Source organism: Podarcis erhardii (assembly GCF_964252035.2).
Source record: "Podarcis erhardii genome assembly, chromosome: 2".
NCBI classification, from domain to species: Eukaryota; Metazoa; Chordata; class Lepidosauria; order Squamata; family Lacertidae; genus Podarcis; species Podarcis erhardii.
The window spans coordinates 82,910,413-82,937,730 of record NC_138498.1 but is presented as its reverse complement, the minus strand read 5'-3'; the positions used below and the strand labels follow the sequence as shown (position 1 = coordinate 82,937,730).

Below are 27,318 nucleotides of genomic sequence, written 5' to 3'. Positions count from 1 at the left end.
AGCACCACACTTCTCTTCCTTGCAGCCCCTTCCATGCATAAGGGGAAATCTCATTATGTGAGTGGAACTTCACACATGCGGCGCTGGATTCAACCCACCACTTCCAGATTAGCTTTGTACAATATCCATTGCAGCCACTGTGTTGGATCTGGGAGATTCTGGGTTTCTTATTCCCTTTTACAGATTCCCTGACAGCAACTAACCCAGTGCCTCCTGGAATTTGTTCCTCATTTTTAAAATGAAAACCACACTGATCTACCTCATGGGTTGGTATTGGGGGGGGGGCGGCGGGGGAGGGATGGGAGAGAGAATTACCGTAAATAGGAAATGCATAAGACTGTTTCAGCCATTCTTCTCTTGAACGAATGTAATCACACCAGGAGAGAACAAGGTTATGCTTGCTGGTTCTGACCCCCCGCCATCTACATGTTGGGGGAGGGGAGTCTGAAGCAAAGCCCCACCCCATTAGAAGACTGAATGATAAACTAAGGAAGGCTCCATTCAAGCAATGAGCAAATGAGTGTTTTGAAATCTAAAAGCCAATTGCAGGTGCTGGGAGTGACTACAGCCCCGGCACAGGAGGCAGACACAAGAGGCAGACTGTGTCCTGTTGCAGTCCTGATTTGGGATCACGACACCTGCTATTTGCAATTAAAACAAAAGGGAGTTTCCCTCACATTGCAATCAGCCGGTGCAGGGGGCCTGATCTAGACTGAGACCACAGCAGGGACACCCCACACCAGGATCCTGCTCCCGATTTGCTCTGCTCATGCCTGCAGTTCACTTTGAGAAGCAATTCACATAATGGCTAATAGCATGACTAACATCACATCTGCTGCTACCCCCAGCTTTACACTGCTGCTCCCATCCCAAAATACTAAGCAGTTTTTATAGGTAGGATAATTTGTCTAAATTTAGAATGAAACAGTTTATACCAAAAAAGTAATTCCACTGCCTTTTTGCACTGTTCTTTTTAAAAAAAAACAAAAAAAAAAACAAAACACACACACACACACAAACTTCTTGGGGGTGGAAGGAGGAACAGCCAGGAAAATGTTGGTGTTCTGACAATTTCATTTCATCTTCTCATCAACCACTCAAATGTAAATATTAACCAAGTATAATGCCTAATCCAAACGTTAGAGGGATAAATGTTTGTGAAAGCTCCAATTATGACTCCATCAATCCTTCTGTACAATAATCCTGATTTTTTAAATATGCAAATACCCCTCTGAGATATATTGCTGCTTTCTGCTTATATATTGTTGAATTCTGATAATTACATTAAGTGCCTACCTGAGAAATGGCATCCATATTATATTATAGTGAATTCACTAATGCCACTCCTTTAGTTAGATTCAATGGTGATGAAACTCTTAAAGTGTTCCTATAAAACCAAAAAAATGAAGCTACAGCCTATGCTATCATTCAATAAACTTTTACATAACAGGCACATCAAACTTCTTTCTGACTTTGGTTAATTAAAAGAAGGCAAAAAGGGTGATGGAAATGAATTTTCACTTTTTTAAAAAAGAGTAATTGGGGGGAATAATCCTTCAAGCGAAGATAAAGAAGAGAAGGAGCTTGCATACAATATCCACACAGTTTTATAAATTTTAGTCCACTTAAACATGACAAATAGGGGCTATTACTTAGGAACACAGAATTCCACTTTAATGTAAGTGTACATAATTGCAGCAATTTATGGCTTTGCCTTGCACTTACAGGGGTTTGGGTCTCTCACCATACAACCTGTGCATTTCTGTATCACCAAAAGGCTTATGTTATTATTTGCATTGAAGCTTCTAGGGGGAAAAATGTCTGCAGTATTTAAGTTTAAATAGTAGTCTTTTTAGTAGTCGTCCTTGTGAACCACTACACTCTGCTCTTTAATTCTGTCTATCTTAAGAAGAAGAAGAAAATGTAAACATATCTATCTCGGCATGTATGAAATCAGTCAACATATTTTTTATCTTACCAGAGGCCTGAGTTCTGGATGAGTCAGAATGTATCCATTGTTCGTGATTGCGAATGCATATCCATGAATACCTAACTGTAAGGATATAGGAAAGAAAAGAACCTGAATAAATAGGGCCTACAGAGCAGGTAAACTTTTGGAACACAAACCGTCAGGAAGTTCTCTGGCACAAGACCCATCTAAAAAATGTGAACCGCACAGAAATACATTTCAGTAGTGGGTTTTCAGGAAAATTTCCTGGTGCATTGTGCACCTCAAACTTGGCAGTTATAAACCTTTAGCAATAAAGCATTTTGCTCAAATTCAAGTGAAGTCCCTTTTCTTTAAAATGTAGTAAAAATAATCCCTATAGCTGTGGGGACTTCAGTATATTAGGGGTGGGGAGCTCTGGGCAACCTTCTTGGGGTGTCACATAACAATGATGGGCAGGGCTAGAAGCAAAAGATAAAAGGCAAATTCTACTACTACTACAGTGGAACCTCGGAAGTTGAACAGAATCCGTTCCGGAAGTCCGTTCGACTTCCAAAATGTTCGGAAACCAAGGCACAGCTTCCGATTGGCTGCAGGAAGCTCCTGCAGCCAATCAGAAGCCGCGGAAGTCGCATTGGACATTCGGGTTCCAAACAGTGTTCGCAAACCAGAACACTCACTTCCGGGTTGGTGGTGTTCAGGAGCCAAAACGTTTTACATGCAAGGCCTTCGGGATCCAAGGTACGACTGTCCTACTACTATTTTTAATATTGAATTTGTATACTGCCCTTAATCCACAGATATCAGGATGGTTTTTTCTAGACACATTTCCACAGCCTGCTCTATCTGCCGTCCAGGCAGCAAGAGCATTACCAGAGTTCAAGGACACTCAGGGAGGATGCAAAGAGGGGCTGGCGAGGTGTGTGGCATGGGGACAAACTGAAGGGCCAGACAGAGAGGCTTAGAGAACTGAATTTGGCTCCCGGGCCTGAGGTTCCACATCCCTGCAGGAAACAACAGAGCTACAATATCCACCTCATTGCATGCATGCATCTTTTCTCACTCTCTTCTGTATTTTAGGGGAAATAAACAGATATATACACATTAACCTAACACATTTAGTGCTGCCAGTAGTGGCTGTGGGATGGCTTCCAGGGCTCCTTGGGCACAGTGCGGCTCTTGGCCCCTTCTTTTCCTCCTCTAGCCACACCTCTCTCTCTTGGTCCCATCCCTTTAAACTAAAACACATATTGATCAGTATGGCAACCCACTATTGTCAAATGTTAGTATTTCACTCGTTGCCTTTTTATTTATTTATTAAGCCAGCAGTATAACTTGGACTTCACCTGATCCACTACCCTATACACACTCATCTGGGAGTAAGTCCTACTGAACTCATTGGGGCTTACTCCTGGATAGACACATATGTTGGAATAGGTAAAAGTAAAATTATTATATGATGGATTTCCCTGTTACAAGTAGACACCTATCACTTATAGAATCCCATGCCAGGAAAAAGTGCAAGAAGATGCTTAAGAAGGCTCTAGTTGCCCCCCCAATCTCCACGACCATCCTTAGAATATATGGAAGCAAGTCTTGTTTATTTTAGTTTCTGTGGTTCCTTTGGATGAGAAAGCCCCCCAAATACAGTCTTCCCAGAAACCGGCACAGCTGTCACTGACAGAGCTTATGACTGAGCTCAATGTGAAATCTCAATTGTTGTGCTTTGCGAGAAATCCAGCTGTCTTACTAAATTAAAATGAGGGAAGGAGTTTCAAATATGCCTGCTCAGGGCTCCTCAGATTTTTAAATTAAAATATCCTGGATTTGGGCTATGATGCTTACCATTTACACCCCAGGGTCTTGGCAGGGCAAACGTTACCCCTTCTCCAGTTCTACTGGCAGCAGAACTTTGGCTTTACAGAAGGGAAGAGAAAAATGAAGCATCCCTGCTTCCTTTACTCCAAGTTAGCTGAGCAATATGATCTATCAGAAAGGAGGAACCTAAAACATAATTAGCAAGTGCAGAAGATCTGCTGCTCTTTATTTTCCATGGAAAATGGAAGTTGTTGTTTTAAACTTATTCAAGATAAGGAAAAACCTTGATTTGGTTTAAACCACTTCAGTACTGAAAGGCAATAGGAGACTCTGGTAATTGGACCTAGGCACCTTACTGTCTGTGATCAAGAGAGTAAAAAAATACTAATAGATGGACATAATACTATATGCATAAAAAAGGACTATTTCTAATTCAGAGGCTCATACAATTTCCACTTTCAAACCTCAGAGATATATTGGAAGTAATCTGAGAGCAATGTAGTGTTGTATTAGGCCTGAAAGTACATGCATAATCAAATTTAGCACTGCACTTATTTCAATAGCAATCCTACCCCTTTTGACAATGCTTCTGTTACACAGCTGACTGCCCTCATTGATTGCAATAAATGTATCTTCAAATCACTGATGTCTAGTCATTAAAATGTCCCCTAGTGAAAAAACCCCGCTGCTGATAGCTTTGGCAGATGTTCTGTACAACACAGCTTTACCGCTGGGAAGGCAGATCAAATAAGGAAATAGTTTTAAACCTGCTGGGTTGGGTGTGTGTGTGTTTTGCAGTGCATAATACAACTTATTTCTAAAATTGCCCAAATCATCTCTTAATCAATTGTGACTGTTCTCAAGACATTCTCTAGCTTAAAGGTCACATTACTTTATATGAAAGGCCACTCTCTTCAGATAAGGTTCATTCTAAAGTAAGGATCAATCTTATATACCACCAGGGAAATGGTGGGATGGATCCAGCGAAGCATAAACAGGTTTCTGCTTACAAAATAGGGCTTTTCTCTCCTCTCCATCCCCTCGCTTTCCCATTTCTCCCATGGCCCTGAAAAGCTGCTCTTGAAGGTCAGGGAAATGGTGTGCTATGGGGCATGAGGGACTATAGTTGAAGAGGGAATCAGCATAATTCAAGAGCCACAGCTTTGATGGTACAAAGAGGTTGACGGCTGACCTGCCCTTGAACAGCCCTCATCACGTGTGTGCACTTGTACTTGCACACACACAAAATTATCAACTGAGGTCATTTCTAATACAATGTGGTGCACAATCAGGTACAGATTGCTTTGAAGGAAATGGCTAAGGACAATGAAAAGGGACTCCAGTCCAGTGCACTTGAAACTGGTACTGTACTTTTTGGCACATATATTATCAACTATATTGCACAAGGTACATTGGCAGACTTAAAATTCTGATGCAAGAATTTACTATTACTGCCAACTAGTAATGTGCTGCCTTAGATCTTACTATTCACCTCAGCAAACCTTGAAGATACCAAATCACATATGAGAATTTCTCCTCAAGACTGCTTTGTAGCTAATTCAGAACCTTGGCAATAATTGTAATTGCATACCCAAATTCTAACTCCAGTAAGATAGATAGCCACAAATCTTACAGAAGATAAAAAATGTGTTTGAGAAACTCAAGCTTTATTTGGAATCTATGAAGAACTGCTTAAATCAACAATCTCTCTCTCTCTCTGTGTGTGTGTGTGTGTGGGTGTGTGGGTGTGGGTGTAGGTGGGTATTGCTGTATTGTCCTCTTGTATATTTGCTTATAGTTTTACAAGCAAAGGAGTGCATTAGTTGCATAGCAACCACTTGAATGTAAAATTCTCATTTGCCCAATATCTTATGTCATTCTTGAAGCTTGGCTAAGCAAGAGGAAGTCAGTGATATATTGTGCAGCCTGCAGTGTGGAATGTGGGAGAGGAAAAGCCACACATAGGCTTGTGTGGGTTATAATAGGCCACAACTTTATTGGCTACAGCTCACTGAGTTTTGGTGTGGCATGGGATGGCATCTAGTTATCAGGCAGCTGTTGGTGGAAGTTGCATGACTTGCAGACCAACCACTGTGTGCACTGATACCATGATCCTATCATACAGCCTGGAATGCAGTATGTGTGCTACCTCCCTGAGGCCTTGAAGCACCACCCAGGATCCCTTAAGGGGATCTCCCAGAGGGAAGAGAGGTGCTCATCCCTGCTCTGGATTCAACCCAATGCCTCTCCACCTGCAATAATGAGTTGTGGTGAAATATAAAATAACGAACAACAACCATCAGAACACAAATGTTGCTACGAGGAAGGTCAAAGACCCACACCAGTTGTGAATGTGTGCAAAATTCCTTCCCAGCCCTGTCAACTAACCTTCCTTCATAGCAAACTGAAGTATCTTTCCTAAGAGTTTTCCCTACAGTCTGCTGCCTGGTTTTGCTTCCTAAGCTCCACTGGCAGCACTGGTTGTTCCTGAGCAGTGGTAGCCACACAACTGGGCAGTGCCCTGCAGCGGAAGCAGCACTAAAAGGATTTGGTTCTGCTTCGCTCTTACATCCACGTGGTGCAGCAAATTGATGTTTCCAGAAAGCGAGGTCTGGGGCTTGTAAGTTATTATTATGATCATGCAGGAGCTTGAGGAATATGCTTAGCAAAGTTTTGAAGGGTTTCTTAAAAACAACAACACACTTCTTTTTAAAGGATTTGGAAAATGTAGCCATTTCTGAAAAAGGGATAGTACATTACTGAGTAATATCTAAGGTATTAAGAGATCTGGGATTTCATTTTGGGGGGAATGATCTGTGAAGAAAGCTTACCTAGACTGGCTTTATTATACATAAGAAGCACACCCAATAAATAATTTGTTTGAATAATATGGGTTGGATCCCCCTCTAGAGCTACACCCGTTGAAGAAATGATAGCACTGACAATATTCTGCAAATAACAGAAGGCTCAGTACCATGATTTATAGCATGAACACATCTTGGAATGGTGTGCAACACTTGGAGCAATGCCTGTCAAATGTTGTACAAGGCCTTGTGAAAGAGATTGCACAAGAACTTGCGCTACAGAACCACACAGTTGGATTTCACTTCTCTTTGCTTGCACAATGGTTGTGTGTTACATTAAGAAAAGCCCCTTCCCTTGCAGAAGACACTACTCATTTGCAGAAAAGCATATCCGGATTCAATAGATATTTTGTAGCATATAAATGTAATTTACTTCTAATTCAATACAATGAACTGGTAATCAAAATGTTATTTACCTTGTATTTTGGAATAGTCTTTAGAAGTTCTTTCACTGGAACATCTGTGCCCACAACTCCCAAAAGAATGCCTTTCGATCTCTATTTTAAAAGATTGTTTGGGAAAAATGCAGATTAGTTGGAACAAACAATTACAGTTAGAGCACAGTGATTCAGTCAATAAGTATTTCCCATATGAATTAAAACTGCACTGAGCACTGCCGATAACTAGCTAATTCTTCCAACTATTTGACAAGGTATTATGGGTGGCTGCAGCTAATCTGGCTGAATACGCACACAAACAAAATCAATAGATGTCTTCTTTCCCCTACCCTAGAAATAAAATCAAAGGTTGTGTGCAAAGTTGCAGCTGATAAGGATGCTTTCAATTAAACACCCTGACTCAGGAAGCCCCATCCAGACAAAATATGGCATAGAAAAATGCAATTTATCTTCTGTTTCAAATAGTTTATGAAGCCCAGGAGGCAAGAATTAAATATGAAGGGCAAGGTAAATGCAAATATAAAATGGAAATAGATTTTTAAAACCCCAGATCCCTATTATAGAAATATAGTAGAAATATTTATGGATATATACACTAGCACTAGTCTAAGAAAAGAATAATTACAGACATTTGCTCCAATCAGAAAAACCACAGTGACAGCAAAAGCACACATGTTTGTGTCTGTGTGCACAGATGTACAGTATCTTATGCACAAACATGTGCACATGTTGTTGCAGGGAATTTCTATGGTAATATTGGTTACAGGTGCACACGTGTTACCTTTTTCCTACCTGTGATCTATTCCACCTTGAACAGTAGGCTGCTATGCGCCCAATACAATAGCGTGGCAAATCTGAACAATTCAGGGAAAGATTGGGGTGCTTAGATCCTACTGAAACCAATAGCTTCCAAGCATAAATAAATAAAATTTAGCTTTACCTGGATTGCATCCTATTTGATGTCCAAAACACCCCACTATGCTAAACAGTATTTAAAACCTTGATATTTGTATTTTTAATGTGTGCTTCTTCTTAAAAAGGGACAAGGCGTTTTATTTCAAGAACCACTGAAAGTTTACTTTTCAGTTCTTTGCTGCTAAGTATGTTGTATGGCATTTATTTTAACACCAAGTACACATTTATGGGGAGAAGGTAGAGGATACCAACAGTTGAGAAATGCATAGCTTCATCAAGACGTTCACATTTGTGCTGATTTTGTAGCACATGGCTGGTGTATGGCGTGAGTACTTACAGTCTCATTTTGCTTACTAAATACTGGCATGGCAACAGTGGTCATCAAAACCAATCCCTGATCGTCTGCAAGCTACATTTAAAAAATAAGAAGAGATATTAATAGAGAGCAATATGAGATGGGACCATTATCAAATCATAGCTATGAAAGCATCCAAAGAAGTTATCTTCTGATTAATGGAAATGATGTTTAAGAGCCCATTGCAACCTGCATTGCATTGCTTTTTAGTGCATCTGAGTGAGGCTCAGTCCAAATCATGTGCCTATCGGAAGGTGTTGTTGAAATCATCTTTCATTTAAAGAAAGAGAAATCTATTACTGTAATCTTTTACTCATCTGTTGGATATGTATTGAATATTTTTGTATTCAGACAAATCTCCCTTAATTTTCTTTACATTTCCACTTCTCGTGGGATCCAATTTACTGCATTGTCCACAACTTTTTGCAGGACGAACACTCTGATGGTAGTAGATGACGGTAGCCTTTGGGCTAATACCTACACTCCACTGGGCTGCTTCTTACATGGCTTTCATGCCAGCTTGGTAAGAAGTGAGTTGAGAGCTTATGGCTCTCAGCCATAGTCATTTCCACAATCTCCAATGCATTGCAGCTATGTTAAAGATCATGTACGACAATGCTGCTGACCTCCGTGAACTCCTGGCTCACAGACTGCATATAGCTCATGCAAACACAGATGACAGGCAAATTCCCTGTTAGCGAAAAAACAGTGCTATTCGGTGGCTGAGCCAGTCTTCTACCTCCTGCTTTCCCATGGCCAAATTCAGCCCCAGCATTGGGAAACAATCAAATTCTATGTTGTCACCAAACATATGGCAACCACATATTAAGATTGTGACTAGAAAAACGGGGACATATTTTCCCCCACCCCCGGTAGATTTGTGATGGACAATTTTGACTGTTTGCGAAACTGTTCCTGGAAGAATATAAAACTAAGTCTTTATATGATTCCTCATATCTCAAAGTTCATATCTCCAAGTTTTTTACCTGTAAAGCTGGTATCATGTGGTTTTGCCAGTCAGTGGGAGTTGAGGCATTAATAGTTAATATACGATAGCCTTTCATGTATTCTTATGAACAAAGTACACATATAAAGAATTGCTTTATATGGATTACTACTCAATATACTATTTATTTAGAAAGCACATTAAGTGGCAGATTAACACGGTGACAGGATATACAGAATTAAGTCACACAAACACACATGCACTAAATTGTGGTTGGGGGCAAGCATATGTTTGGAATTAAAAAAAAAAAAATTCTCTCTGGATCTTCCCTCCCACACAATTCCCACACATCCCTCAATCCCCTCTAGCCAGGGGATGTTGAAACGTTCCCTCCCAGCCACAGAGACATCACTTGTAGGAGCACAACAATGGGTCCAGACAGTATGGCTGAGGTTTCCAGGGTGTAATGCCAGGAAGCATGTGGGTTATGCACTCAGGTGTGTGCCCACAGTGTCCTGGAGCACAGCACTTTTGGTGGATGCAGAGTTTTGCCATCTTACAAATGTATATTGGCATGGATAGTTTACAGATACAAAGAGCTTTCAAAACACGCTGCCATTTCCCCAGGGAGAAACAATTGTTCAAGCAGTCCACTGCCACTGAGAGAACGCCACACCTCAAAGTATTTTAGAAAGTCAAGAGCAAAACACCAAACATTTAGCAGAATGTATATTTAGCTAAAGCACCTGATTGACAGGTAGGGATTGAATAAAAGTTATGGGCTGACTCCAGAATTAAGCATCTATAATGGGGCTGGTGGAACTGATTTCTCCACTCCTCCTCCCTGTGAAATAGGGTGCATTGTGGCATGGGGAGGGCTGAGGGGGAAGGAAGGATCCTGAAAAACTGGGCAAAAGTGTATTTCACAAGCAGAGCTCCCACTCTCTGGGGTTGCCTTTGCCTGATGGGGGGGGGGGGTCACCCATCTGCCCATGCTGCAGCCTATCCATTCATCAGGGTCCCCCAAACCTTGATAGGCCATTTTTGAGGAGGCTGCAATGCAGAGGAGAAAGCAGGCACGTCTGCTGCTGCCAGCATTGTTATGTACGCTTAATTCTGAATCCAACTATTCACTTTTGAAATTCTTTCATAGCCATTTTATTAAATGGCTCTTTGATATAATTAGGCAAAAAACAAGGCCAAGACATGATGGAAGCTGGAGGGTGTTGTTTTCTCTTTGAAGGTGGTGAACCACCCAAGAAATGTTTTTTCCTGGACAGTCAACAAATGCCTGAACAAACAAATGCTTTAATTGGTATGTTCCACTGGAATCCATAGGAATTCTGTTATCGTGAAATACTGTAATCATAAGCACGTGTAAGTTTAAATCTAAAATAAAATACTTTTTAAAGGTAATAAACCAAGTGGAAATTAGCTAGCTTCTGAAGACAAGAGTCTTAACGTAGTTAGTAAAGGAGTCCCATGGGTTCAAACAACATATTTATTAATAATTTGTATAAACAGAGAAGTAGGACAAAATGTTAAATGGTTAATGCATCAGATTGAATGTTTTTACAGCTGCCAAATATCACTATTTTTTGAACTGGAAAGCACATTGTGAAAGGAATGTCCAACATGAACGAAACTGTTCAGACATTATGCATTTGCTTTTTAAGTTATAAAATGGTTACTTTCTGTTTAAAGGTTGTTCTTGCCAGGGATGCAAAATATCATGGAAAATACAAACTCAAGAAACTGAAACTTAAGAGTGGGAAGGAAGAAGAAACCTAGTTAATATAGGAAACAGAAATGTAGTGAACTATATTGCCTTTCCGGCTGGCTTATAGTGTTGGAAGGTAGTTTGAGATTAGTGTACTGTATAGAAATGAAGCTGGCAAGCATACAAAAAGAGTGAAGAAGAGCAAGAAATCAGAAGTAGCAGCCAGGACAGATAATACTGCAGAGAAGGTTATGGGAACTGTCATCCAACAACATCTGGAGGGCACCAGATTGGCAGAGGCGGGTGTCAGGGCCGGATTTAGGTTTGATGAGGCCCTAAGCTACTGAAGGTAATGGGGCCCTTTATATGTCCAGCTGTCCTTTGTCAACAACAAATTGTCGCTGTTTTTTGTTGAATATATGCTATAGGGTAATTTATGGACCTAATAGGTATCTAAAGCCATTTGACCTAACAAAATATGTATTTCCTCAAAGTAATTGTTGAACTGAAATACAATTAAGAAGTATATTAATAGTGAAATACTTTTAACTCCACCGCCCCCAAGAGAGTGGGGCCCTAAACTATAGCTTGTTTAGCTTATACATAAATCCAGCACTGGCTGGTGTAGATTATTTATGTTGCAAACAGAATCCCCCTTGCATCAGGCAGGGTGTCCCTCCACCTAGTTGTGCCAGCCTCTGCTTGGGGAGTACTGTCTATACAGAATTCTCCATTCCACCAGCCCAATGTGTAAGTGGGCAGAAGTGTTACTGGCAGTATTCAGGCTAGCGAAGTGATATACCTGCCTCCTTCCAGTCTTCCACCTCAGCCAGCATGAGCTGAAGGACTGCCGCTCCATTAAGACACACTGTTCTCCAGCCCCAGAGGTTGGCTGCAGCCTTAGATGCCCTTGAGTTATCTCAGACAAAGATAACTTAGGTCTTTAAGGACAGGAACCGAGACGTGCTTCTCCATGTCAACTATGAATACGATGGCTTCCAGGGAAGCCGAAAAACTTTCAGAAAATCAGTGAGGCAATATGTCCATCTTCCACAACACTTTGCTACTGATTTCAAGAGGCATTCCATTCCTATCCTTTATACCTGGTCAACAGAAGATGCTTCAAGCATCTGAAAAAAGTGGTCTCTAGTCCACAGTAAGTTATCTATTGCACCATAACTCTGTTAGTCTTTAAGATACCGTGGTTGCCTTCCTGAAACATTCCAGCTTAACTCTAATGGTTATGTTAGGGAAAACATTAACATATTATGTAAGAAGTGGAAGCCACAAAGCAGAAGCAATTGAAATTTAAAAAACAGAGCAAGTCTTCCAGACATTGCATCAAGCTTTCTGAATGTTTCTCTTTACATAAATGGGTGAGCAGAGCTGAGTCACTTTTCCTAATGGAACTTGTTAACTATGAGTTGGTGACCAAATCAGAGAATTTCCTCCCAAAGATTAATGTAATATAAAATTTAGCCATCCTTGACATTGCTATATATTCCCAGCCTATTAATTCTATTCTTCCTAGGAGTTATTGTACAATATAGCTGAAGGTGTTTAATAAGCTAGTTCTAGACAGGATTATAATAAAGTAGAAGAGCAAACCAAGTGCAAAGTTTTATAAAGTAAGGGTCCAGAATTCTAGGCATGCATAAGAGAACTGTGGGAAGGTGGGATCAAGTCTTCTTCCTGAACCTCACACTTGGTACATAGATGGATATGTATGGCAACACAGAAAAGGAAGGCAGAGGTGAGACAGAAGGCTAGTGGAGAGTGCAAACTAATCCATCAAAAAAACCTCCCTTTGTTCCATGGATGTCTCTTACCCTTCCATTTACCACTGGAGGAAGGGCTGTTTCCCCCCAGCTGAGACAACAGTGGTAGCTGGTGAGGTGAAAAGCAAGAAGCCCAACAGTAGGAAGAGTGAGAACCAGTGTCAGGTGGAATCAGCTAATTCTAGTCTGGTCTTCATCATCCACCCAACAGTAAGCAGGCACCAGTGCTCAAAACTCCAGAAAGTGGGAGTGCAGTTTCTGGGGAAACCCTTTTCCTGGATGGGCTGAGAAAGCAAATGGTTCCCCCAGATAAGCGATTTGAAGCAAGCAAGAAGCAGAAAGAAAGAAAGAAAGAGAGAGAGAGAGAGAGAGAGAGAGAGAGAGAGAGAGAAGAAAACCAAGGCAAGGGAAATCTGAATACCTTCGGCCTGGATATTACAAATTCTACACAAGATAGAATTATTATTATTATTATTATTATTATTATTATTATTATTATTAGTTTCTATTTCTTGGACAGAGGGCACAGTTCACAGCAGAAGCAGGGATTGACAAAAGGCAGATGGAGGGACAATCCCCAAACCTCATTCTGAAAGGATTGTGTTCTTGGTTTTATTTGTAAAGAATGGTTTCGAATGCTCCCCTTCTAACACGACCAACTCTAGAAACATTTCACACTACGCTTGGAAGACATGCTCTCCACACAGGGTGACAGCCTCCTGCTTTGGCTTGCCCAAAGACTTCCAAGCCCTGTGCTCAGGCAGTATGTGATGTATTGTGTGGGAAGGGAGCTCCCCTGGCCAACATGTCGGGGCAGCTCTCAGGGATATGGCCACAGTATGAGGTATTTTGGTGGAGACGTCAAGATTCCCGAGGCCAGAGATCATTTACAAGATTTGTGCCTGCAAATCATGTTGTGTGAACTGGCCCAAAAGTTCTGCCTTTTACAACAAGTGCATATCATTAGGTTAGTGCACGTTGTCTTGCCTGAAATTCTAATACGAAAAGTCCCCAACCCACCGTTTGTTTCTGTCAATGTTAATACCAACTCCTCCTTTGTGTGTGTGTATATAATAGAATTTATTTTTAAGATCTTCAGCATTCCTACTCCAAATAGAAGGGTGTGTGTTTGTCCTTTGAAATGCAAGAATAATTAGATTAAACCCAGTAACGAAGTCCATATTCTCCCACTCCCATTTGCTTTGATTTTTAAAGGTAAACACATTGCCATTTCTTTTTAAGTGCTATTGCAAAGGGGTATTTTTACATTTCATGAGACATCTACATTTCCTAATTGTAAATGATATGCACAAAATTTAAATGGAAGGAAACTTCTTAAGAGATAATGATTTTGGGAGGGAGGGGGAGGAAGTGTGGGTTTTTTGTTGAGAAATAGAACTTTGGGTTTTATATTCTGACTCTCCTTTTGAGGTTCTTATAACACCAGATTAAAAAAAAAAAACTATTCAAATGGACCAGTTCAGCATTTAACATAGTAGAATAGTCAAATTCTACAGGCTCACAAGAGACCAAGCACTCCAGCATGGGGGGCTTCAGGATGCTGTGCATGTAATATAATAAGAACTGAAAAATAAAAAGCTGCTCTCCCCCCCCCCCCGAAAATAAATAAATCAGATTTACTTTTAGTTACAGCCTGCCTACATGTGTAGAACCCAGTCTTCATAGGCATGAATAATGTGATCCAGTATGATTCAGTTTTGCGATATATGGATCAGTGATTAGAGTCTACATATATTGGGATCTACCTATGCTGATGTTATGCTCAACATCTGGAAATTAGGTGTGGGTCATGTGTGATCACGATGCTCCTCCAGGCACACAGGCATTAGCTTTAAAAAGAGTTTAAATGCACTGCAAAGAAAATAAGCAGCACTCCAGAAAAACAACAACCCATAAATAGCTACTGTACCATTATATTGTTCTTTTGTACTTCATTTGGTTCAATTTAACTTTTTAGATAACTTTAATAAAAATGCTTAAAAAAATTGCTGATGCATTTCCACGGCAATATCAGGGTTGCAAATTTTCCAATTTTTCCTTGTAATTCAGCACCTTGAAGTAGGAAAAAGTAAATGAAGCAGCGAATGATAAATGATGTGTCTAGCTTTTTGGAAACAGAATAGTGTCAAGATAAAAGGACAGCAAGCCTTGCCCAAATAAGTTAAGACTCAAAGAGAAAAGAAGCTGCTGGAAACTTAGAGGGAGTAAGATTATATGCCAGAGGCATATTCTAAAAACATTTCGGGCAGGGGGGAACAATGTTTTCAATTTAGCAAAAATATTTTTTCAAGGCTGACTCTCTTTCATTACTATGGCTAATATATAGTCCCTCCTGTTTCATACAGGCTCAGTACTAAATACCTCGCAACAGGAATAAGATAACACAGCTTGAAGCCTGCTGTTTCAACAAAGCAAGTAAAACAATGCCCCAGTGGGCTATTACACAGGAGTAGCTTATGCTTGAGGAACAGAATAGGTTAGGAATCAGGAGGGCTAAATACACAGATTCAAAGCCCAGAGTAAACTAATTGCTTCTCTGAATTAATTATTTGGGGTTTTATTGATGGCATCATAAGCCTGGAAGGCTCATCCAAAAACCAAATTATTCGGACATCTTATTACAGCATGTCTCTTCTTACATAGTGATCTAAAACTCATATTCAATTTTTGTGTTTCAGAAGTGCCACAGTAACCCCTTCAAAGGATCAGTGCCATTCCACATAGGAAGCTGTGTGAAACAGCACACCGGACATTCGCTCTGTTTACAAACTCCCCATGCAATATTTAACTCTTATGTCCTTGTGTTCATTTCAAGTAGTACAGTTAATCATATGCATTTGTAGATATGAGGTCTGTCTTGCATCTTGTGCTGTACCAAATGTTAACTGTTTATATAGCCTGACCAAAGCATCACACAGAACTTCACAAAATAACAGATGGTTACAAGTTGAAAGATTGCCCCATACTGTTAAGCCTATGTAAAATTTGTGAGCAAGTTGCTGTCCTAGCTACATCTCTTCTCTTTTTATGGTAGTCATAATTTTTAATAGTAACACTTCCACCTGTTGCTGTAGTTCTGCTGTTTTTCTCTTTAACCTTTAGATGACTCTAGAATGCTTCCAGCCATTACTATAAGAAATGCCACAGAAAATTTGGTAACAAATACCAACAGAGAGATTGTTCTAGTGAAAATATGTTTGATAAATGTTGACAATTACTGATAAATCATGGAAATGGATTATACTGAAGGCACTTGGTTATTCTTCAGATGTTCTGTTGAATGACAGAAATAATTGAGTCGCTGGGGCATGACAAATGTTCCCTTTACCAATAAATTATAGAAATGTGAATGAAATGTGGTCATTTGGGTTTTAACCTTATATACATTTGCCTAGAAGTCCCATTAACTCAGTGGTGCTTACTTCTGAGCTTTCCTGTATAAGATGACATTGTTACTGTAGGAACTTTTGAGTTGCATCCAATGTTCTATTCAGAGAAGACTCACTGAAATTAATGGGCATTAGTTACTTATGTTCATTAATTTCATTGAGTTTACTCTTAGCAGTACTAACACTGAATGCAACATTGTTAATTTTCTTACATTTCTTGCTGGCAGCCTAAAAACGTATACTGGCAAATGTCAATTTGTCCTCAATTTCTATCAATGTCCATTGCATATAGGCATCCATATTTTAAATAACATGCACACTGCTTCGTATCTGGTAGGAATTTATAGTAGTTAGCTTACTTAAAACCATTTTCAGAATTATTATTATTTTTGCAATAAATACTTCGAAGTCTACAGTTAATAGTAGCATAAGAGAGAATCTGCCACTTGTCGCCAAAATGGTTGTTTATATCCACAAAGAATAACCACACACAATCCCTAAAAGTTGATATGAGATTTCAGGCAGATAGAAGTTTTAAAAAGTAAAGTTGGATAGCAACATTATTATTCTAGAAGCATCTGAAGATTAAAGTGAGCATGTTTATAGAGACATGACCATTTAAAATGTTTATACAGAAAACATTTGTAGATGATACACAGATTCCAACAAAAACACAGTACAAGTTCAGACACCATATGGCAAAGCGTACACTAGCATTGATTCAAGTCATTCACAAAGACAAGCATCAGTCCTGCACTGGTCTCCCTCAAACAAACAAATGCCAAATGGATTTGAAAACTTCTCATCATGCTTCAGTTAGTTGGGGGGAAAGTCTCAATGTTAAACATCTCCGTGTTATTCAGAATGGGGGGAACTAATTAGTACACTCAACAAAACTCCATTTCCACTCAGAATTTTATACCAAGTTCATGTTAGCTATCAAACAACTCCCTGTTGCTTGATACAGATCTGAAGAAGATGATGTAGCTCTGTAAATATTTCTGTTTGAGGACTGCCTTATGACTTCATGAGCCAAATAAGCCATTAGATAGGCACACATACACTGTCCATCCAATTTACGCTGCATGTCCTTAGCATTGCAACTGCTTATATATCACCAATGACCATTTACAGACAAGTTGCAAGGAATGGGGCTACTGCATATGCAAGCAACCTCTTTTATTGAGCAAAAAGGGATTTCTACTAATGAGTGAAGGTAGATGCTACTAGTGCCTTGAAAAAACGTATGCAAATTAAGGTGGGAGTGCTAGAAATACCATGACTGCATCCAACATCTGCTAACCATAGAAGAGGCTGGAGCTAAGCCTAGGAATAAGCAGCAGCGATATTACATTTTAAACCAAACCTGTGGGATGAAAACTAACTATGAGATTTGCAACAATAACTGAAAGACAATTATGATGCTATTCAAGAGAATGAAGTAGAACTGAGACAATAAACTTGACTGATGAGAAAAGAATAACTATTACAATATGGAATCCCTTAACAGTTTTGTAATATCACAAGGGAGACTGGCTTCTGAAGGCTGTTCCAAGTCAACTATAGAGAAACACGGATAAATTGCAGCAAGATATCTCCAACACCTATTATGGTTTCATACTTTTCACTTTTTATATCCCTCTTTCATTTCCCTGTTTATTTCCCAGCACAGGGCCCAAGGCTGCCTGGAAATTGCACCTAGTGACTTGCAGGTCATTTTCCTAACAACGTCTGGGGGAGCGGATTGTGGTTACCCAATGTTTTGGAAATGGGACTGTGCATATGCTTAACGATGAGTTCATACTTAACAGGGCTGTTCCTGGCATTAAAAAGAGGTTCAAAGAATGAACAACAATGATACCTAAAGGAAATGATTTTATTCCTTGGCGTTTGAGATGCTAAGAAAGCAACAATTCTGCCTTTAGAACCTAGCTTGAGAATATATGGAAGTCTTGTAGATCTGTAACAAGGAACAACAGCATATACTCCAGAGTTGGGAACTGGTGGCATGATATTGGCATACTCTTAATAGGAATCATATCCGCCGCTACTTTAAACTGGTAATCATATGCCCATAACTGACATAGTGCTTCTACCTTGGTTGCCTTTGCTTTAACTCTAGTAATAGTCCTAACAAATCACTGACACTGTACACAAAAGCCCCTTTCATCTGTTCATTCCATACTGAATAAGCACACCAAAGTGACAGGCTCTGTCCCCTCAAAAGCCGTACAGATGTTCCAATTCAAGTATTCTCTCCGTGCCCCCCTCCTATGGATGGTTATTCTGAACTGAATGAACAACTAAAAAGGGGGCTCGAGCATTTTGGTAGAAGAGTTTAACCAAAAATTGTATTTACTAAATAATGAAGCCACATTTTTGCTAAGTGTAAAAAGGCTATTAACCTTTACAAATGGGTTTCAGGAGTTTAAAAAGATTATGGTCAGCACAATCCTACAAAGTTGAGGCAGAAGTAAGTCCCACTGTGTTCATTAGTTCTTGTTCTTTTGTATGAGCATTTAGAATTGCAGCTGCAAGCATCTTCATAATGATTTTGCTTGCTCTGGACACTAGAAACCAAAGGACCGTAGTTATTTTAGCACCAATAATTGGGTTGGAATAGATTTGGCATTTAAAAGTTCTCGGTCCTCAATGTATTATTTATTTATTTACTAACTACATTTTGATATGACCCCAAAGCTAAAGCTCCTTGGGTGGTCCATAAAACAGTTAAAGCCATTTACACCTCAGTGACATTTTGAGTACTCAGTATCTTGCATCTCCTCACAGAAAACAAAATGGAGGCCTCCACGTATGTGTGACCCTGTGTTTATAATTGGACCATCTAAACTATAGCCATTGGCTTTGACCTGGAGCCAAGCTACATGTGAGGAAGAAAGATTTTTCTTTTTGTGTTTTACTACTCCAAATGAGCAAAGTAACAGCTCTGAGGAAAAGAGCTTAAACCTGTCCCTGTAAGCTCCCCCCCCCCCAAATTATAATTGCTTGCCCCTGCAGAAGAAAATATAGTGGGTGCATGTGTATTTTTCTCTTCAAGAAGAGAAGCAGCTGGGGCAAGGAAAAGCTTAAAGATCGCCTCTCCCATGCCAAAGGTTTTCTGCCACTCCAGCTTCTTTTATCCACACCATGCTACTTTATTCTCTCTGCGTTGATAAAGCAAGTTGTGCTGCTTCATGAAACAAAAGTGAAAAACAGCAGTGGCGAGGGAGGCTTTCCTGCTCAATAATGGCAGGAAAAATCCAGCTGAGCACACAAAGAAAGGGGCACTTGGACTTTTCCATTCAAGTCTGCTGATCTAGTAATAATTACGGTAAAACAAACGGGTGAGGGACAAAGCTATTTTGTTGTAATCACACAAGAATTCTGGGAGGCTAAATGCCGCACATCTAATAATACAATGACATTCTAAACTGTAGCAGTGTGTGTGTGTGTATATACACATGTGTCTTTCAATTATATTTGTGAATTATACAAGAATGATGCAACAGGCATCAAGTGATATGTTGTGCTGGCCACAATTGTTGTTTGTGATATCATGAAATGCAATGGGGTAGCTCTGGATCATACCATATCAAAGCAGAAGCTGTACAACAACAAGAGCATGTTGCATGGAAACCTCCTTGGACAAACCATATGCTAGATGTACTGAGAGGCTTTTGATAAGACAATACAATAGGGACCAGTGAAAGGATATAGCCATGCCATGAATCCCATTGTTCCTCCGGTGGGGAATGTAACGGCCTAGGGATGGCTTCTTCATAACTGCCATGTCCATTTGATGGTTGTCTATTTTTTTCAAAGTGATAACAAAATGGATCCTTTATTGTGCAACTCAGCAGTCCACTCCATGTCCATTTTGTTCAAATAGCTCTCACATTGTGTCTGAGTTGTAACTCTCAGTGGGTGACTTGACTGCTTACAATGCCTGGCTTTGATTTAAGCAATGTTATGCTCTCCAGTTCATTACAGCTGTGACATTGTAAAGCATTTCACTGATCACCATTGTACCATATTCATGACACTGTGGAAACATGAAGAGTTGGTGATTTCTTTTGAATAAATATTGATTGAAAATAGTTTACCTTTTGAGCCTGAGGAAGCTGGAAAAAAACAAGAACAAAATAGAACAAGCCATCATTATATAATTGATGTGATATATTAATGTGAGTTTAGCTGCTTCATTAATTTAAAAAAATCACCAAGCTAATAAAAATAGAGGAAGTAACAGGAGAAATATTTCCAATTAATTCAATCTGCTGCATAAACATGGGACTATCGGAGGAACGAAAGGACAGCTTCTCTGCTATCACTAGCACTATGCAATTTGTTAAAACACTGCAGTGCTAGAGGAAAGGGATGGTTTCCCCAAAAGATATGGTATCACACTTGAATTGTGAAGTTCCATCTTCCTGTACACAAATATAATTCAACGTAGAGGTAACTGCATCATTTAAAAGGCCTTTCTTGGATCTTTAAGGCCCCTCTTACAGTTAAGATCCATTCCAATTAATGGACCATTCAAAATACACATTCATAATTGTGTGTGCACGTATTTAAACACAAGTATGAGCTGCACTTGAGTGCCTGTGCATAAGACGCAATTCTGATTTTGTAAACGAAAGCTTCGTGCTACTAAATGGCAGAATGCTACTGTTACTACTGAAACTGCCACAATTATTTGCAAGAACTGTAAAATCTGTGCCATTTGTCTTACATACTTCCAAACCGATCAAAGTTGCTGTTGATATCTAAATAAAGGCATATGGCAGTGTAAAGCTACACACTGATTTATGTCACTGAAATCAGTGTGAGAGATGATTTAGAGATTTTGGTAGGAGAGCTGGGAAAATATTTGACCCTTCTGTAGAAATCACTACGCCACTGAAATGCTAAACTTTGCCTACATCACTCCCAAAGAAGACATGCTGATTCAGTCCACATAGATGTACTCATCAGGTATACCATGAGCTACGACTCAAATGAACAATCCAAAATAGGGTTCTACAACTGTATATCATACATTATAGGGATGAGAGAGAAAATGGCTTGCATTTTAACTTGCCCTTCCCAAACCGTTATATGACTTGAAACACAGCTATCCTTCAAACTTTGCACTACTCTCGTTTTTGCAGTGTAGTTCCACAGTGCACCAAAGTATACAAAAGAGTGTATTTTAAGTGAAAGTGTCACACACACACACAAAGTATATTAATGAAAACAATGTGCAAAAGTGCATTATATTGGTGAAAACTTCCTGAAAAAAATGCATACAGAAATGCGCAATGTGCATGAAAATACATACAGGTTTTTGTGAGAACTTTTAAGTAAGCATTGCAAAGTGATGTGGAAATGGAGTGAACTGCACTTTAGACGGGAAAAGTGAGAAATCCAAAGGGACAGATTTGTCCATCCCTACACACACATTACTAGCTAGGTAAAATAACTATATTGCATAGTCCCAACTCCAGGGGTGGGAGGGTAGCCACTATGTCTGGTATTTTGTCAATAAAACTGAGCATTAACCAGTAGAGTCAATTACAAGCCCGCCCCCCCAACACACCCACACACCAATCCTTTAGTATTTTCATTCAAACTCAATTAACTTCCAACCATGAAGTGCCTGTCTTGATCTGATCCCCTAAGAAAGAGTGTCAGCAGCAAGTGCTTTCATTAGAAGCATCAGATGAAGACAGAAAACAACAACAAATTTAGAAAATGCATTGCATGCAATGTAAAAACACAGATCAGTATTAGCCAAAGAGAACAGCTGATAAAATACTTCCCAGCTGGAATCTACGAGTTGCTGACCTCTTCCTTAAATATTCTACTTCCAATTTAGTAGGGAGATGCTGAAAGTTTCCAACAGACAAGTGCAAACATTACAGGAAGAACCCATGTTCCAATTTGACTTCCATCCAGTCTTGCTTGCACTGACTGCCATGCCTTCAGTATCATGAATTGCTTGTTTCAATTACAGGTTTCCACACATGCTTCTTCAACAGGGATTCTTTCCCATTTTGCTCATGGGAATAAGAATGGCTTGGCTGGGATGGGTTAAAAAGAGAGAATTATCCTCGGAATTGAAATGGTTCTGGATTAGAACCTTGAGAAGTGCTGCTGTGACATCAGTGTCATGCTCCAGAATTTGGAGGACGAATCTTACCAGCACTGCAGCTGAGGCCTCTAGGCTAAAGCATATCGGGTGGTATCCAACTAAACAGCTCTGCTGGTGCAAGCAATTTTGGCTACTCAATGGCACTTCCTCTCCCTCTCCTTTCCACTTCCTCCTAAATATATTCTTGGGTTTTCCTCTAACCCTGTGGAGCAGATTTATGGTAAGGTTACCAGGCGTCCCTGTTTCCCAGGAACAGTCCCCGGATTTACAAATCACTCCCCACACAAAATCAATTGAAGTTGAAAAGTGTCCCTGGATTCATTGAAAAAAATCTGGTAACCTTGGGGCATGAGGTAGTTGGAAGAGAGGGAAAGGAAGTGTCACTGTACATCCAAAGCTGTTTGTAGAAAACCAATGGAGCTATGTTCAGAATGCATTTTAAGTCATATGACTAAAACTAAAGGAAGAAGGAAGGGCTAGTTAGACAGGAGTGACTGACTTGATGGGGGTAGAGTTGCTTTACTTGCTTCCTGGATAGGTGAGTTGCTGTTGTTTACTGGGAGGGGAAAGGGCTGGGTTGAGGTGGTGGGGAGGTTGGTGCAGTGGTACTGAACAGCAGAAGCACTGGATTGACTCCACCAGTGCCTTTCGATAGACTGACCTCTGCACTACTTCATCTGTCTGGTAAGTAGGAGAGGCACGGTTGAAAAGCTAGCGTAGCATCTCAGCTGCTTCTGCATTTAGGATAGTCTCTTCCTAAAATCTACTGGATCCACATGGTTTCCATAATTTTTCAGGGAAGTGTTTGACTGACTCTATCTGGTTTGGCATTGTTCTAGGCACACAGGCAACTGACTTAGTAACTCCCAGTCTCCTCTCCTCCTCCTTGCCAGAAGAGTTCAAGCATCTTCCTGGTTTACTGAGGGAAACTGAGGGCAGTGGGGCAGCACGGATAATGGCTAAAGCATAGTCAGAGAAAAACTGAACCTGACCATGCATGAGACACAGAGAGCATCTGTTACCATATTTATGGTAAAGATGTCGTTGAATCTGTGTGGTCTCATCCAGTGAAGATATTCCGCGTGGTGAAAAGATTGTGAACCCCTGTTCAATTATGGCTTTGAAATAAACTGTAACAAATTTGAAAATATACATCCCCTGTCGCTTTCCATAGGGATGTAGGATGCACACCCAGTTCTTAGGTTTCATTGGTGATGCAATAAACACTCCAAAAAAGGGATGCAATTCTATATGGAAAGCTGTATGAAGCACCTTCTCACATTTAGCACCAGGCATTCCTTCTATTTGCAACCCTGCTATGCAATATTTAATATACTATATACTTTCACCCATTTCAAGCAGTACAGCTAATCATATGCATCTGTAGGCATGGGGGTCTGCATTTTATCTTATACTGTAGAAAATGTTAATTGTTTATATAGCCTGACCAAAACATCACACAGAACTTCACAGAGTAACAGATGGTTACAAGTTGAAAGATTGCCCCATACTGTTAAGCTCATGTAAAAGCTGTCAGCAAACTGATGTCCTAGGAATACCTCTGCTCTGTTAATGGCAGCCGTAATTTTTTAAAAAAGTAATACTTTTGGAAACAATTTCAAATTCACTGGATTGACTTCAGATGCAAATAATCTGTAGGATTTAAGGCTCATCTGTAAAAAAGAAAATATTTTAATTGTCTTAAACAACTTTTAAAATGACTGATATAAGAAGCTGATATAAAACATCCTTTTCACATTCAGTATTAGTGCAAGTCATCATTATCAGCGTCAGGCTTTTGACTACCACCTCAGAATTCCAGTACAAGAAGGAAGTAAGCAGCAGCTCCCAAAGGCTGGCTTTTGGAACAGTGTAGTTCCTGTAATAGCTCATTCATCAGACTTGAGAATGAGGAACCTTAGCAGTCCCCAAGTGTTGCTTGCCTTGCAACCCCAAGGAAGATTCAAATTCCCGCAGTCAGGGAGAGGGGAAGGAACCCTCAGCACCTCTTCTACACACACATGGCCTGAGGACTTCACACTCGCTTGTGCTTCTCCTGGTCCACAGAGTCAGTGATGGCCTTTAATTTATTCCTATCCCATCTTTCTTTCATCATGGATCCCCAAAGCAGTGTGCATGTGTTCTGGTATCCTCATGTCCAGGCAACTGACCAAACCAAGCTACTGACATTGCAACTGAATCTCAAAGAGATTGAGAAAGTGATCATAATAAGGGCAGAAGAAGGCTGATAAGGGAAAGGCAAGGCAAACAACGCAGATCATACACTCTCATACAAATGGACAAAATGTTTTCAAAGCACAAATCACAAGCCTGAGGAGTAGACAGCTGGAGAGTACACACAGGAGAGAGAGAGAGAGAGAGAGAGAGAGAGAGAGAGAGAGAGAGAGACTGCTCTGGCTCAAAATGAGAAACAACCTGGTCAAGACAAAATAAAAAAATTCCTTCCAGTAGCACCTTAAAGACCAACTAAGTTAGTTCTTGGTATGAACTTTTGTGTGCATGCACACTTCTTCAGAAGTGTGTATCTGAAGAAGTGTGCATGCACACGAAAGCTCATACCAAGAACTAACTTAGTTGGTCTTTAAGGTGCTACTGGAAGGAATTTTTTTATTTTGTTTTGACTATGGCAGACCAACACGGCTACCTATCTGTAACTGGAACCTGGTCAAGAGGAAGAGAGGAGCCAGTAATGGACAAAGACTTGTGATTCCTGTATTCAGGCACAAGAGGGCAGCATAACTTATTGATGCCACGCGTTTACCACCTCTGGAGAAATGCCTATTTTTAGGGGGGTGGGGAAAATAGTTAACATATAAATATTTCTGCAAATTCTTGGAAAATCAGCAGATTCTTATGGAAAGGGACTGAAAATAACTCATAGGAATGAACAGATCAGGTTAAAGTGACATGGATTAGAAATTTGACCATCCCTACCTCTAAACCAAATAAAATAAAGATAAAGCTAAGGCACTTTCTGTTCTTGGTAATCCTTGCTCTGTCACATGTGCCCAGCCTAACCCTGTGCCTGTTGACAAGCACATGAGCCAGGGTGGACAGCTAACGAAGAGGATATAAAACGACCCTGACTAAGCTGTAGCTTGGTTGAGTTGGGGAAATGTTTCTAAAACTTTATTCAAACAGTTACCCAAAATTTATGAAATCTCCCATTTGCACAGCATTACTGATCCCAAGACTTGGGAGTGTTCCTAAACTGGGCCCTGCTTTAAGGGGGAAATACATTGTCCAATGTCTGTGTAGGTTCTCATTCCTCAAAACATGCTAATTTCAACACAAAATTCAAAACTCATTAAACTTTGGCTCAGCTCTTGTATTTTGACAACATGAATTCACCTATTATGATATGCAATGATTCTTAAGGAAATTCTAGCTGTTTGGTGAACTTTAGCAAGAGTATAGGAAGAGTTTTAGCTTCCGTGGAGCCGGAAGAAAGATTGGTTAAGTTTGGTATGTTGCAGAACACCTCTCTCAATTAATCTTTTTGATCCACAAAGATTAATAAATATATCGGGCAGGGTTCAACTAGGGTGCTGCATGCATGGAACGAGGTCCACTTGTGCAATGGGATTTTCACCCCACTCCTCCAACTTTGTACCCCCACACTTTCCTCCCCACTGTGTGCAGGCAGAAGAGGGGAGGGGAAGTTTTATTGTGTGAGCAAACTCCATCCAACAGACGCATAGCCCACTAAATACTAAAGTACTATGTTGCATTCCACCCAACACTTTGGGTCATTTTGGCCCCTTTCAGAAAGTGGCGTATATATTATATTGAACTGGCCTGACTTTTGGTGCTCCTACCTCTCATCTAAAAGGCTTCTTTAAACCATCACATTCCTAATAATTACAAGAAAGTATAATAAGAGTACTAAAACATGACTATTCGTTGACTGTTTGCCTTCAAATTTAGTCCTAAAATGCTGTCATAGTAAATATAAAATTGAAAAAAGTCTACTAACTGCAGCACAGATCAAGAAATATCCAGTTCAACAATGGATGCTTTCACATCTTTTTTTAAAAAGGCTGATTAGCCATTATTAATGAAGGGTTAGTTAACTACTAAGGGTCTGACTTGCTGGACACTTAGTGTGACAACCAACTAAGTCTTAACCAGAGGAGATGCGCTTAATTCTATTTATTTAATTCAATGCGCTTAATTCTATTTATCTGAATGGGTGTGCTCTGCATATGACTAACACTAGGTATCACCACCTAGCTCAAGATCTAAGGAACCATTGTGTGATAAATCTTCATTCTGTTGCTAGATTGTTTAGAAGTTAGTTGTATGAAGGATAAGCAACTCACATTAGACCTGGTTAGGATTTTCTTTGAAATTACTTGTGCTGCTTTGACTGACACTTTCCCTCCTGAGAGGCCACAGGAAACAAACAATTTTCATAACAGTAGAAGCAAGAGTTCTTGGCTGACCCTTTACAGCAGAGCATACAAATTACTTATCTCTGCAAAACCCGGTGGGTAATATTGACCCCAGTGGTTTCTTCAGGCTCTGCCAAGACAACTGTTGAGCAAAAGAAAAGGCTCCTCAAGCTTTCTAATCCTCAAAAGCAGAGCGTAACAGTTCTTTTTCTTGCATCTAATGTAAATGGTTTCCCCCCCTTCCTCATACCTTTGCCCAAGTCTTAGAGTATTATATGTCATCTGTTTGTCTTTTCAATGCCAGCATTTTTAATTCAGCTTTTTAATTCAGCAATTTTAATTCAGGTTCACATTAGTATCTTACTTAAATAAAGTGCAAATAATCATGATTCATTTTCAATCCCTTTCTATGTCTTGCACATGTTTATCATTTTTATTATATATGTTTTGCTAATGTTTAAAAGGCAGACTTAAAGGCCAGTCAAAAACAATGTCCACTTGGAGGTCCCACTGAGTTCAATGAGACTTACTAGGAAGGATGCTTAGGACTGCGGTCCAAGTAAATTACAAGACAAATATTTAAGGAAGAAAAGACAAAGCTGGCTGTTTTGAGCA

At 39.9% G+C, this 27,318-nt stretch overlaps 1 protein-coding gene across 3 annotated transcripts in view; it reads right to left on the bottom strand.

Annotated features, from left to right (window-relative positions):
• Positions 1-27,318, bottom strand: part of CACNA2D3 (calcium voltage-gated channel auxiliary subunit alpha2delta 3) — a 494,938-nt gene that overhangs the window by 126,611 nt on the left and 341,009 nt on the right. For 2 of the 3 annotated variants that reach the window (XM_081848836.1, XM_081848838.1), the window contains exons 14-17: positions 20,256-20,273; positions 8,281-8,352; positions 7,047-7,127; positions 1,979-2,053 (exon numbers count right to left, since the gene is read on the bottom strand). In XM_081848836.1, the coding sequence (XP_081704962.1) occupies positions 1,979-2,053; positions 7,047-7,127; positions 8,281-8,352; positions 20,256-20,273 (246 nt within the window). The remainder of the gene's footprint in view (positions 1-1,978; positions 2,054-7,046; positions 7,128-8,280; positions 8,353-20,255; positions 20,274-27,318) is intronic. The other variant, XM_081848837.1, reaches the window with a different exon arrangement.